Source organism: Scomber scombrus, chromosome 1, assembly GCF_963691925.1.
Source record: "Scomber scombrus chromosome 1, fScoSco1.1, whole genome shotgun sequence".
In the NCBI taxonomy this organism is placed as follows: Eukaryota; Metazoa; Chordata; class Actinopteri; order Scombriformes; family Scombridae; genus Scomber; species Scomber scombrus.
This window is the reverse complement of record NC_084970.1, coordinates 3,133,536-3,146,597: the sequence shown is the minus strand read 5'-3', so window position 1 is coordinate 3,146,597 and position 13,062 is coordinate 3,133,536. Positions and strand designations below refer to the sequence as shown.

Below are 13,062 nucleotides of genomic sequence, written 5' to 3'. Positions count from 1 at the left end.
TTAACATAACCAGCACTTCTGACACCAATGTAACGTTGCGGGGAAGCTAGGTGGGTAGAGGAAGGATGACGAAGAGGCACAGTTGCAGTTGCCAGCTCAACAGAGCCCAGATTTATTACTTTGCCGTAGCAACAGCCAACCCGAGGTTGAGGTGTCCAGCCTGTCTCCTCACTGAACTTCTGCTCATCTCATCTATATCCCGTTCCCGCTCCCCTTCCAACCCTGTCTGACGTGAACTGTCGTAACATCCCTTACCCCCTCCCCACAACTTATCAACAAATACCCCTACGGTGGACACCTTCCTCAATAGAAATATTGTACTCAACACACATAATAACAATCACTATATACCCAGCGTTACAATATTAATAAGAGGAATGCAGCAACTACCTGATCTTTTGTATGTCCTGTTGGAGCTGCTGGATGCAGCCACTGATATGGACTGAATCTATGTTCATCTTCTGGAGCTTGGCATAGCGGAGGTCCAGATGTGGCCAGCTGCAGACAGAGCTCAGCAATGCTAAGTCTGCTAAAAACAACTTAGCTCCATGCTATTGTCTTGATGGCTGCAGCTTTCTGTTTGCATTTTTTCAGAGAGATGTTTTAGGTCTCGTTCCCCTGTCGTTGGCCACAACATTTCGGTGCTGACACTTTGAAACAGCAAACAGATAAAGCAATAAAAGGAATAACTCACACTGCATCCAGCTAGCCAGCTCCGTTTATCATAACAGAAGCGGTAGAAGCTCTGGGTCTCAGCTCGTCCTCCATCACCTGCTGCCGCTGAAGCTGGTCCGGTGCAAACTGCTTTATCCTCTTTCTCTCTTCAAGTGAAAGTCTTGTAAAATTATGTTTTTGTAGAGAAATTACCAAATAATCTTCTTTAATTTCCGTGGCTCCACTTTAACGTCATCTCCTGAACTTACCGTCAGCAGGAGTTTGGGTGACAGCAGCTGACGGGAGGCGTGAATGACAGCCTGAACTGTCCAATCACAGTAGATTAAAAAACATGAAACAACAACAATTCGCTGCCAATAAAAGTGGGCGTGTCCGGGGCGCACTGAGCTGCGCCCCGTGGGAAACGTGATGCAGGCCAATGAGAGAGCAGCTTCAGGTCATATGCTTGTCAAAAGTTTGAGGGCTTGCATTGACTCCCATTAGGCCGGCGCCCTGCATACAGGAAGTACATATAGAAATTAATAAAATACAATTTGGAATCGATTTATAATGAATGCTGAGGTGCTGAGAGACTAACAGGCGCATTTTACAAGCAAATACTTTTTTATTTCATAATGATTTAGCATTATCTAATTCATTTATACACTGCTCAAAAAAATAAAGGGAACACTAAAATAACACATCCTAGATCTGAATGAATTAAATATTTTTATTAAATACTTTGTTCTTTACATAGATGAATGTGCTGACAACAAAATCACAAAAAAATTATCAATGGAAATCAAATTCATTAACCCATGGAGGTCTGGATTTGGAGTCACACTCAAAATTAAAGTGGAAAAGCACACTACAGGCTGATCCAACTTTGATGTAATGTCCTTAAAACAAGTAAAAATGAGGCTCAGTAGTGTATGTGGCCTCCATGTGCCCGTATGACCTCCCTACAACGCCTGGGCATGCTCCTGATGAGGTGGCGGATGGTCTCCTGAGGGATCTCCTCCCAGACCTGGACTAAAGCATCCGGCAACTCCTGGACAGTCTGTGGTGCAACGTGGCGTTGGTGGATGGAGCGAGACATGATGTCCCAGATGTGCTCAATCGGATTCAGGTCTGGGGAACGGGTGGGCCAGTCCATAGCATCAATGCCTACGTCTTGCAGGAACTGCTGACACACTCCAGCCACATGAGGTCTAGCATTGTCTTGCATTAGGAGGAACCCAGGGCCAACCGCACCAGCATATGGTCTCACAAGGGGTCTGAGGATCTCATCTCGGTACCTAATGGCAGTCAGGCTACCTCTGGCGAGCACATGGAGGGCTGTGCCGCCCCCCAAAGAAATGCCACCCCACACCATTACTGACCCACCGCCAAACCGGTCATGCAGGAGGATGTTGCAGGCAGCAGAACGTTCTCCACGGTGTCTCCAGACTCTGTCACGTCTGTCACATGTACTCAGTGTGAACCTGCTTTCATCTGTGAAGAGCACAGGGCGTCAGTGGCGATTTGCCAATCTTGGTGTTCTCTGGCAAATGCCAAACGTCCTGCACGGTGTTGGGCTGTAAGCACAACCCTCACCTGTGGACATCGGGCCCTCATACCACCCTCATGGAGTCTGTTTCTGACCGTTTGAGCAGACACATGCACATTTGTGGCCTGCTGGAGGTCATTTTGCAGGGCTCTGGCAGTGCTCCTCCTGTTCCTCCTTGCACAAAGGTGGAGGTAGTGGTCCTGCTGCTGGGTTGTTGCCCTCCTAAGGCCTCCTCCACGTCTCCTGATGTACTGGCCTGTCTCCTGGTAGCGCCTCCATGCTCTGGACACTACGCTGACAGACACAGCAAACCTTCTTGCCACAGCTCGTATTGATGTGCCATCCTGGATGAGCTGCACTACCTGAGCCACTTGTGTGGGTTGTAGACTCCGTCTCATGCTACCACTAGAGTGAAAGCACCGCCAGCATTCAAAAGTGACCAACGCATCAGCCAGAAAGCATAGGAACAGAGAAGTGGTCTGTGGTCACCACCTGCAGAACCACTCCTTTATTGGGGGTGTCTTGCTAATTGCCTATGATTTCCACCTGTTGTCTATTCCATTTGCACAACAGCATGTGAAACTGATTGTCAATGAGTCTTGCTTCCTAAGTGGACAATTTGATTTCACAGAAGTGTGATTGACTTGGAGTTACATTGTGTTGTTTAAGTGTTCCCTTAATTGTTTTGAGCAGTGTATATACAAAGTACTAACCAAAAACCACCATTGGGTCTACACAGCACCACAGCACCTACTGCCTAGGCAGTGTAAAACCCCTCCATTTAAAGACTTAGCCCCTCCCACTGGACCATACCACCTTTAATTGGAATCAATTAAGTAATCACTTAACCCCACAGGTCAATTTCCACATCTGAAATCATTACCAAATCTATTTACACTTATTTACCACACAAAGGCGGTCATCAAAGCATTCACACAAGGCCTCAATCCAGAAATGAATTTACAAACCTATTTCAACCCCATAGTTGGTATGGTTCAGTAAGATGGACTGAGCATGCTCCCTACAAGTTACTCAGGCACTATAAAAGACAGCCTGAAACAAGGCTTGGGTTCTTTGTCACTGCCCAGCACCAGGAAATACTGTGGTAAGAAAAAAAAAAACATAATTAGATACAAACTCATGATTTCCAAACCTCAAATAATAAAGAGATACCCAAAACAATAAATGTGTGTGTGTGATTCTAGGAAACTTTATGGGAATAAATGGCACAGGAAACTTACTTGGATGTTAAATGTAGTCCAGTGTGTGCACCCACCAAACTAACGAAAGCATGCTACCTGTCTAACATGTGGTCAATGAATGATGGTGTGGTGTATTACCAGTGGCAGGGGAAACACAGGAAGTAAAACTAACAAAATACACAAGGAGAGAACAACTTTCAAGATAAAACACGAACTAACACAGGATGTGACATTAACGAAATTCAACAGTTAAAATATCAAACACATTCATTTATATCATCTTCTATTAACAATAACATAGTAAGTGTAATAAGTCAAGTGTCGTACAAAACAAGCAAGAAGACAATATTTTACTTTTTATCTGATCCTTTGGTCTACTGTCTGTGACTTGAATAGTAATAATAAATAATAGTAGTATTATAATAATAGTGTAGTTGTGCATTGAACACATAAAACCGAGTCATCAAGAAACATAGTGACAGTAATTAAGGGACACATGTTTTAATTTAAATTATGCAAACAAGATTATTGCTGAAATATACATCCTGCTGTTATTCTGATGAAGATGCATACAGAAGTGCAGTGGAGGGTGAAATAAAACAATTTGTAACAAAATATTTTGGTTATAATGTTGCAGCCTTAGCTACTGTGTGATTACAGACACTCCTAAGCAGGGCTGGATGAGGATTCGATATTAACATCTGTCTCTTTTCATTGGAATCATATTTACTCAGGACCAGCAGGACACACTCTTGATCAGTGTCACCACTAGACAAACCAGGACCAGGGGGCTTGATGAGCGGATCCCTGACCCGCTTCCCATCTCTAGTCAGTACTGTGCCAGGACTTTGCTGTAGCCCATCTCCTCTGACTCACATATGTAAGATCCCCCCTGCTCAGGACCCATGCTGTCGATCAAAAGGAGGCACTGTTGATCCGTCATGCTGCAGGATACTGGTTTTTCATTATCATGGCGCCAGATGTACTGGGCATGGTGGGAAGTCACTGGGCACTGGAGGAAATACTTGGACTTAGAGGGGACCTTAATCCTGTCCATAGTGCTATCTGCACTGCTGCCTGATCCTATCACAGAGAAAATAACACAAGGTCAAAGTTAAAGGTGGAATTAATTTGTTTGATTTATTTAACCTTTATTTCGCCTTACAGGTTTCTTATTACAGTTGCATAGCATGGAAAGTTTCTCAGCACAGACAAATGTGCCCGGATCCTCTTCCTGTATGCAACAGACAGAGCGCAAGTTTATTGAAGCAATAAGGTAAATGGAAAGACATCTGAAGTGCACCAGTGTATTATAGATGGAGGAGGACATCCTTTATTGTATGTAGGAGGTGTTTTAAGATGTAGAAGGGCCTTTTTGTCAAGTAAGTAAAAATGTTAGGGTTAGGGTTAAAGTTACATTCTTCTTTGAGCTAAGAATGAAAATACATTGTGGTTAAGTATGGTGCCCTGAAACACTTCTTAGAGGTGCTGTGGTTGTAAGGGCTGTGATGATGTGTTAAAAAAAGCGGTCAAATCAATAATGCACACCAATCAATATGTATTTCAGCATAATGTAATGACTACTTAAAAAGATATGATGACATTGTTCCTGTAGGCAGACATGTCTGAACCTGATAGGAAGCATATACCTCTATGTCTGATATACTATACTGACTGCACAAACTTGTGTTTGAAGCCTGAGGGAGTTACATCACAGTCCTGCCTAAAACAAGCCTAGGAGGTGACTTGATCCATGCCCTGAGGCCATTACTTCCTGTCTACTATTCAGTAATGCTTCTCCCTACGATGATTCACAACCCAGAAACAATAGACAAGTGAGAGCCTGTGGGCCAAATCAGTTACAACACAGCCGAAAATCATTTCTTGTGATATCCGCTGCTGCCAAATCTGTCATTTGTTTCTTCTCTTTCTGAATAAAGAGTTACAAGTATTTTGCTCTCCTTGGTATATCCTATGCACTGCCCATGTATCAAAGCCAGTCTTATTTAGCCTTGTGCTAATGAATGCTTTAACCCAGTATAACAAACTAGTTAAGGGATTTCAACCAGTGTGCGTAATCAATCTCAAATATGCACAAATATACAGTACAGTACATTATTATTAGTATCAACTTCCCTGATTCATGTCACTGTTGTACTCACTTAGAGACAGAAACAGGACCGGGTGGTAATTGTTCCTCTTCTGCTGCGGACTGTCAGCAAGGATGTGAGTGTAGCTGTGTCGATGAATCAGAAGTGGGCCAGAGTTTCCCACAGGCTGGACCCACTGCTCCATCTCTGAGGTCGTCTTGATCAAGTTCAGGGCTTCTATAGACATCTTTGTGCTATCTTCAACACACTGAAGAAAGAAGACTTTTGGTTGTAAACTAATGAAAGAGGGACATATTCTTTTTTCATTCATTCTCTTCAGAACCATATCAGCTGAAACAGGCTAGCCTTTTTTATACAGGAAATTATGATATTTTTTTTTTTGCAATGAAACCTGTTGAACATGAGTTGGAACATCTGTGGTAGATGGTTAACTGACTATGCTGAATAAATATTGTCATTAACAATAACAGAATCTCTATCTATCTATCTATCTATCTATCTATCTATCTATCTATCTATCTATCTATCTATCTATCTATCTATCTATCTATCTATCTATCTATCTATCTATCTATCTATTTATCTATCTACCAGGCTGTGATAATCCACCAACATATATTTCTCTGATCTGAAATATAACCAAAATAATTCATAATTTGTTTGTTCTTTCTTTTTTCACTCAAAAATGTAATGTAATTGAGGTCTGCTGACTATGAATTTGAAAAAGTAGTGTAGTGTATAATTTATACTTTATGCTTTATAAACAGATAAACCAGACCGGGTCAATTTTGAGATATTCTGTGATAATCCATAAATATATTTTCCTCTGATCTTAAATCTAGTTAAAATAATTAATAATTTTTGCTTTTTTTAACTAAAAAATGAGGAATAATTTCATTTAAATGAGTCCTATTGACCAGAATTCCAAACATAAGTGTAAAGGCTGTGGTAATGAGTTGGAATGCTTATTGGCTAAAAAGGTCTAACACAGAACAGGGTGGTCATTTATACCTTAAGCTTTATAAACAGTCAACAGACAAGACGGTTAGTTGGGGGTGACAAATTTGGGATTAAAATCAGTAAAGCTGTCGTGCCTTGCCACCATTAATTATGTAACGGATGATATACGCTAACAAGTCTCTGTAGCTGGTGGTGACTGTGGTGTACAGGTTACACCGTGTAGACATAAATGCTGGAACAACATTTGGTCATGTTTATCTTTCCCGTGTCAGAAATCTTAACAGGTAAGTATCTCATTTAGATCAAACAGAAACAGGCTGACATGATATGCTGTATCTGAAAGCATTTTTATTCATTATTAATGTTCAATGAAGTGCAGAAGCAGTTATACACATACAGTAAGTGTAAACTTGTGCTGTTGTCTTTGGACAGTTGCATTGCCTATACTTTTAAAGCTAATGAAATCAGTATCATATTTTGCTAAATTTAATCAACTTCTGAATTGTATTAAGCTCATTACAAATCATAAGATGCATTACTGGCGTTGCTTGTAGATGAGAAGCTGCATGGTTTGCCTCCTGTTGAAAAAACAATTGAAAATGTTCAAAATAATTACATGTACATGCATGCAAGTGCGCGAACACGCACACGCACACACAAACACACCGGCATATACATGCAGTACAACATTAAAGTCCTTTGGTTATAACTCTAACATTTCATAAAATACATTATCTCTACACATTAGATCATCAGATTTTTAAATAGAAAATGAGTCAATAAATACAAGCTAACAATAAATCACTTTGATGATGGTGTCCACAGGAACTTACTTTCATTTCTAGAGGAATTGGTTCCTTTGCACACGTTGATCTGAAATGAATTAAAAAAGACAGACAATTCTGAAAAAGTTGCTTTATTTCTTTAAAGAAATGCTGTAAAGTGAACATATATATTTTATATAGTAGAGTAGAAACAAGAGCAGGTCGATAGTTCAGAGGGAATAGTAATAACAGGCTTCATGGGTCAAAAGATACATACTGCAGCTATAAAGACGGTTCACCCGAAGGATGTCGTTGAGACTCATCTTGGTGGCCTTGCCAATGGGCACGTTGGGGTCTGGGATGGGAACAATGGTTGGCTTCCCATTCTTGGAGAAAGATTTCCTGTGGTGCAAACAGGCAGTAGTGAAGGAGTTTAAAATGTAAACTTGTAACCATTCTCTGTTTTCACAACTGTTCAGATCTTGTTCAATAGTTCTTCCTGTAGAGCTGAGTGACTACTGATGTACAGTATGGGAGGATTAAAGCTGCCTTAAGTATGTTTCACCACCTGGGGGCAGAAAAACTCAACAACAAACTGAAAACATAATAATATAATGTAATCTGACATATCATCACTTTATGAGGTTGTTCTGGCTAACATGCCTATATGTACATCTAGCAGACACACACAGAGACTACAATTAGCATTCATTTGGATAGACGCTGTATACACTTGATTTATGTAAGTCCAATATTCTCTTTTCTTGAAGAGGCTTCAAACACTCTGATAGACAAATGAAAGGAGTAGCAAGCTTCCAAATGTATAATCATTTTAGTAAAAAATACCCGCCCACTGCTGAGACACAGTTACAAAAAAGGGGGAATATTGAAGTAAATGATTGTAAGTATAAAAGAAGGGTTTTTCATGTTATAATAACATAATCTAACTTTTGCTTAAGTGTACTGATAAATGAGTAAACTATGAGAGCTACCTTCCATACTGCATGACAGAGTTGTAGTCATAGGGAGTGCCAAGGTTCCTTGTCTGGACTTTTTCAAATTGTCTCTGTTCTCCTGCGAAAGAATCACAGAAGTCAAGTTTGGTCTGTTCCATTACAGTTTGTCAGTCAAAATGTCTGAAAAGTGCAGTAAGTGAAAAGCATGAACAGCAGTAGCAGGAAACTACTTATGTCACTATTTCTGTACCAATGGTTGCTCATTCAAGAGGTCTTGATAAACATGATTCACACCATGAGCTACTTTATATCTGCTGAAATGAAATGATGAAGTAAAGTTATTTATTAGTAAGTGTTAAGGGTCAGATGTATATTCATACATCCTGATTTTGGTTGTTTTTTTTTGTTGCTGTTGTTATTTCAAAAGTAACATTGAATTCATAGTTTATTCTATATAATGGATAATGACTTTTTCAAATTTTTGATGAAGACTGTGATTGTAACATGCCGCACCATCTTTGATGTTTTCCCAAAGGATTTGAACATGCTGGTCCCTGTCAGACCGACTGTGTTCATGTTTGAAGCCCAGGGCATGGAGCAGCTCATGTTGGATGGTTCGCCGACGAATACATCCAGGAATATCCAGCGACAATGTCTGGTTCCCACCCCGACGCCCGAGATATGAGTAACACCTGAAACAGAGCAGTAAAAAATAAAACTGTAAAAGAGCCTTAATGTTTCCCCAAGAATATCCCACATTGTGTCCTTTTGACCTGAGACACACCATGTCTGTTGCATTTAGGTATGCTAGCATGCTATAGTGCATGTGTGGTCCTTACCCATTGTCAGACCAGATGTAAAGAAAGTCCTTCTGTCCTTTGGAGGGGATGAAGCGGATACAAGTAGATCGGGCAAATGAATTCAGACCTCGAATGATGGTGTCTCTGTTTTCAGGGGCTTGAAAGAAAAAACCCACGTATTATCAGTTTAGTCCGTTTTTTATCTTAATCTTGATGAGCAACAAGTCAAAAAGACTGTATAACTATTGCTGAACAGTAACCACTGTAGCAAAAATGGGATGATTACTACTTATTACTAATTATTAGGACATTTTTAAAAGCAAATTTAAGACTTACCTTTTTAGCCTGGTTTGTCTAAATTGTAGTTATAGGTTTTATTATATTAGATTCTTTTATTTATCAATTTTAAACAGTTTAGTTTATTGAAAATGATTGTTTGAAAATTGAAAATTAACTTTGTATTTTATTTATTTCCTTTATTTCTTTTTAGTTCCTTTTATTTATTTAGTTTTATCCAGTCTCTGGTGATTCCTCACTGCAAATTGCTGAGAGTGGGATAGTGCTTCCTCAGTTTTCAGCGTTTATACATGTATTATGTGTGAGAGAAAGTGTGTGTGTGTGTGTGTGTGTGTGTGTGTGTGTGTGTGTGTGTGTGTGTGTGTGTGTGTGTGTGTGTGTGTGTGTGTGTGTGTGTGTGTGTGTGTGTGTGTGTGTGTGTTTGCGCGTGTGTGGCTTTTGGTTTTGCCTCTGCATTGTTTTTGCTTGCTTTTATTATGTAAAACACATTGCGCTACATTTTACTGTATGAAAAGTTCTAGATCAATAAAGTCTGATTGATTGATTGATTGATTGATTGATTGATTGATTGATTGATTGATACTAGAGGTGAAAAAAACAAATCAGATCACAAATCACTTTGCTGACTCGAATCATTTCATTAAGATTTGTAGTCGCTGACTATGTAAATGTAATTCAGTATATATACAACAGTAATTGTAGTTGCATCAAACTGATATACAACTATAATACAACAGCAAGTGAATGCATCGTTGTTCAAATGCACCACATATCGACATGTTGTTCAGAACTGCTATCTGTCTTTGGTTCAGGTGTACATTCATTCATTGGTTGTTATTATTGAGTTCAGTAGCATCAGTTTAAAGATTTGTTATTTAAGATTTGTCCAACACCTTACACATTATGGAACACTGAATTCAAATGTTTATCTGTGACATGCTAAAACATAGTGGAAGAGAGTGGAAGAGTAGCACTACACAATAGCAATAAAGTCAGATAACTCACTTAATAGTGTCTGTCATACAGTGTCAGTTTGCCCACATCAGCCACCATAATTAAGGCTGTAGCCCATAAGTGTTCTGAATTGAAGACAGGTGTGTTATATATTGCTAATCCACCTCTCTTAAAACCAACATTGTGCCTTGCAAAAGCTAGATGGTTAATAAGACTCACAGTACTGATTGGAGATGAGGTAAGGAACATAGACGTTGCCATCAGAAGCTTTAGGCCACATGCAGTTTTCGTCGTTGTCATAGGTGCAGGGATCAGCATTCCCTAGATCTGTTGGCACTGCTATGTCTCCAAACATCACTAGAGGATCACCAGGGTTCTTTCCTGTAAAATGACATGATGATACTTGAGAAAAAGTTTTCATCTTGTTTGTTGTACTGCATTTCATTCAGGCAGGTCAAATCTGAGTCTCTTTAGGCTAATATACTGTAATACTTGCAGTATGTAATATCAGTTCAGGTGTAAAATGATTGTCTTGTTCTATGCATTTACTGCTGGAATGATCATTTCACCAAAGATGAAATGTTATCATATATTATGAGATTTGTACTGAACAACACAAAGCAGCTGCAGTGGAGATGAACATACCCAGATTGGCATTGGCTTTCTCTATCAGTGTGGAGACACTGAAATCATCTTCCTCAATGGTGTTGCCTGTGGAATAGAAACTGTTTGTTCATGTACTTTAATGTAACTTAATGAATTGCTATATATTTACATGAATACTAAATATTTTCTAAATTCAATACATTTCACTTCATGAATAGTAAGTATGTCTTACCAGAGGATTCATCACTCTTTTCAAATGAAGCCTGTAATAGTATGCAGATGTTGGTCAAATGCTGTTAAACTGATATATTGCCACTGTGGTCTTATCTGAATTCAATATAATATTGTATGCAAGTTGAAATATTCAGTTTAAATCCTGCAAACTTCAATTTCAGAGGCTACTGAATGAAACATTTGCAATACTGTGCGAATACTGTATGAATCTAAAGGTGTCTGTTGATGCTTACCTGCAGAGTGAAGCTCTGGACAGAGCAGAGGAGGATGCTGAGCACAGCAGTCTGGAGGATCATGGCTGGTCACAGGACAGCAACAGCAGACAAAGAAGACATCCAGAGAGACAGAAGATCTCAAGCTTATATTGGTGGGAGAGCAACTACCTCTCATCCAAATATGGCATGTTGCTCAACAACAGTAATGAAAGAAGTACTCAGATCCAACACAACAATGTAGAAGTATATCAATATAAGTACAAGTCCTGCTTTTATAATCCAACTCAAGTAAAAGTAGATAATATCAGTGAAAGGTTTTTTTTATTTTTCTCTTCTTTTGCAGAAGATCAAGGTCGGAACAAAGATAAGATTTGAATTCATGATTTAACTTTTCTCTAATCTTTTCTTTTTCTGTTAAAATATTAGAGTTGTTTGGTTGGGAAACTGGTTTTATCTTCACGTAAAACGTACAATATTATAAGTGCCTCAGAATTTTACAGTACTTGAGTAAATGTACTTAGTTACATTGCACCACTGCTCAACAACATAACAGAAAAAACTTGTTTGGATGCATAGCTATTAATAATTTAATTCATTCATTTTAAACTTCTTCATTTATGATCATTTCAGATTAAATTATTTATAATGTTGAGAATCAGTTCTAGTCTGCAGAATCAAACAGCAGTTGTCTGTGAATACTGAAGGTGAGAAAAAAAAATATAAAGGCTTTTTATTTCAATCATATATTTGATCAGTAATCTAACAATATGGATAATGAATAACTTATGGTGTTAATATGGTGTTGCACTGAAACTAAATTCAACAAAACATACATTTCATTAAAAAATGACAATGTCAAATGTAAAAATATTAATTAGGAGCTTATTTCTGTAATACTTTATTTTAGTCACTATGAATCTATCAATGAATGGAGTATGAGTGGCCTGTACAAACATGCAATACATTACCAAAGTGAACAACACAAAGTAGCTGCACAGCAGCACACATATCAGTGTGAATTACATGTTTATGTTATTGTATTAAGGTTTTCACATTTACACAACTCTTCAGAGTTGTGCGACATTGATGTGGTTATATGATTTCTCTAATTGTGGCCACGGTTGCACTGTGTGCTTAGTTTTCACACAGTCTTGTAAAATCTTGCAAAAACAGGAACAATGATTAAGGCTAATCTTATGAGCACAGATCGGACATATGGTTTCCCAGTGAATCACCTGAGCTTTTGCTCAATGGACTGTTAATTGCGGAGCCCCTCTGGTGTCATGGAAAAAAATAAAAATAAATTGTGGCCACAATAGCTATAACGTGCGCACGAAATAGGTAGGAACGTGCGCACGAAATACTAATTAATAATATTATTATTCATATCATTCCGGGGTGCTCGGTGCACTCTCAATGCCTCCCGTATTTCTGGTGACAGCTGCACATTGTAGAGCTCTGAAACTTTAAACTTGATGCAGCTGATTTAAACATTATGCTCAAGCTCTGACACTGTCCTATGAAATCACTTTAGTCTTCGGCAAATCAAAGTGGAATGATTTTTATTGATCAGATATTATCTGTGGTAATAAAGGATTGCGCAATTTTCTAATCAGGGTTCTATTAGCTGTAATATAGCAGTGTAAAACGGACTTCAGCAAGCATAAAACATCATCAAAGTGTTAACATAATGGTTTAAAGGAATTATAGCACATTTCATCAGACTGATCAATAATATAGTGAACTTTAAATCTTCTGTG

General features: G+C 38.8%; 1 protein-coding gene across 1 annotated transcript; it reads right to left on the bottom strand.

The window, feature by feature from the left end:
- Nucleotides 1-7,470: 7,470 nt before the first annotated feature.
- Nucleotides 7,471-11,396, bottom strand: LOC133979285 (low choriolytic enzyme-like). The gene is made up of 8 exons (XM_062417795.1): nucleotides 11,321-11,396; nucleotides 11,086-11,116; nucleotides 10,893-10,958; nucleotides 10,467-10,628; nucleotides 9,036-9,153; nucleotides 8,710-8,888; nucleotides 8,233-8,314; nucleotides 7,471-7,642 (listed from the first exon to the last, which is right to left on the bottom strand). Exons 1-8 carry the CDS (start codon nucleotides 11,381-11,383, stop codon nucleotides 7,471-7,473), a joined length of 873 nt encoding a protein of 290 aa, XP_062273779.1. The 5' UTR covers nucleotides 11,384-11,396.
- Between the last annotated feature and the right edge of the window lie 1,666 nt (nucleotides 11,397-13,062).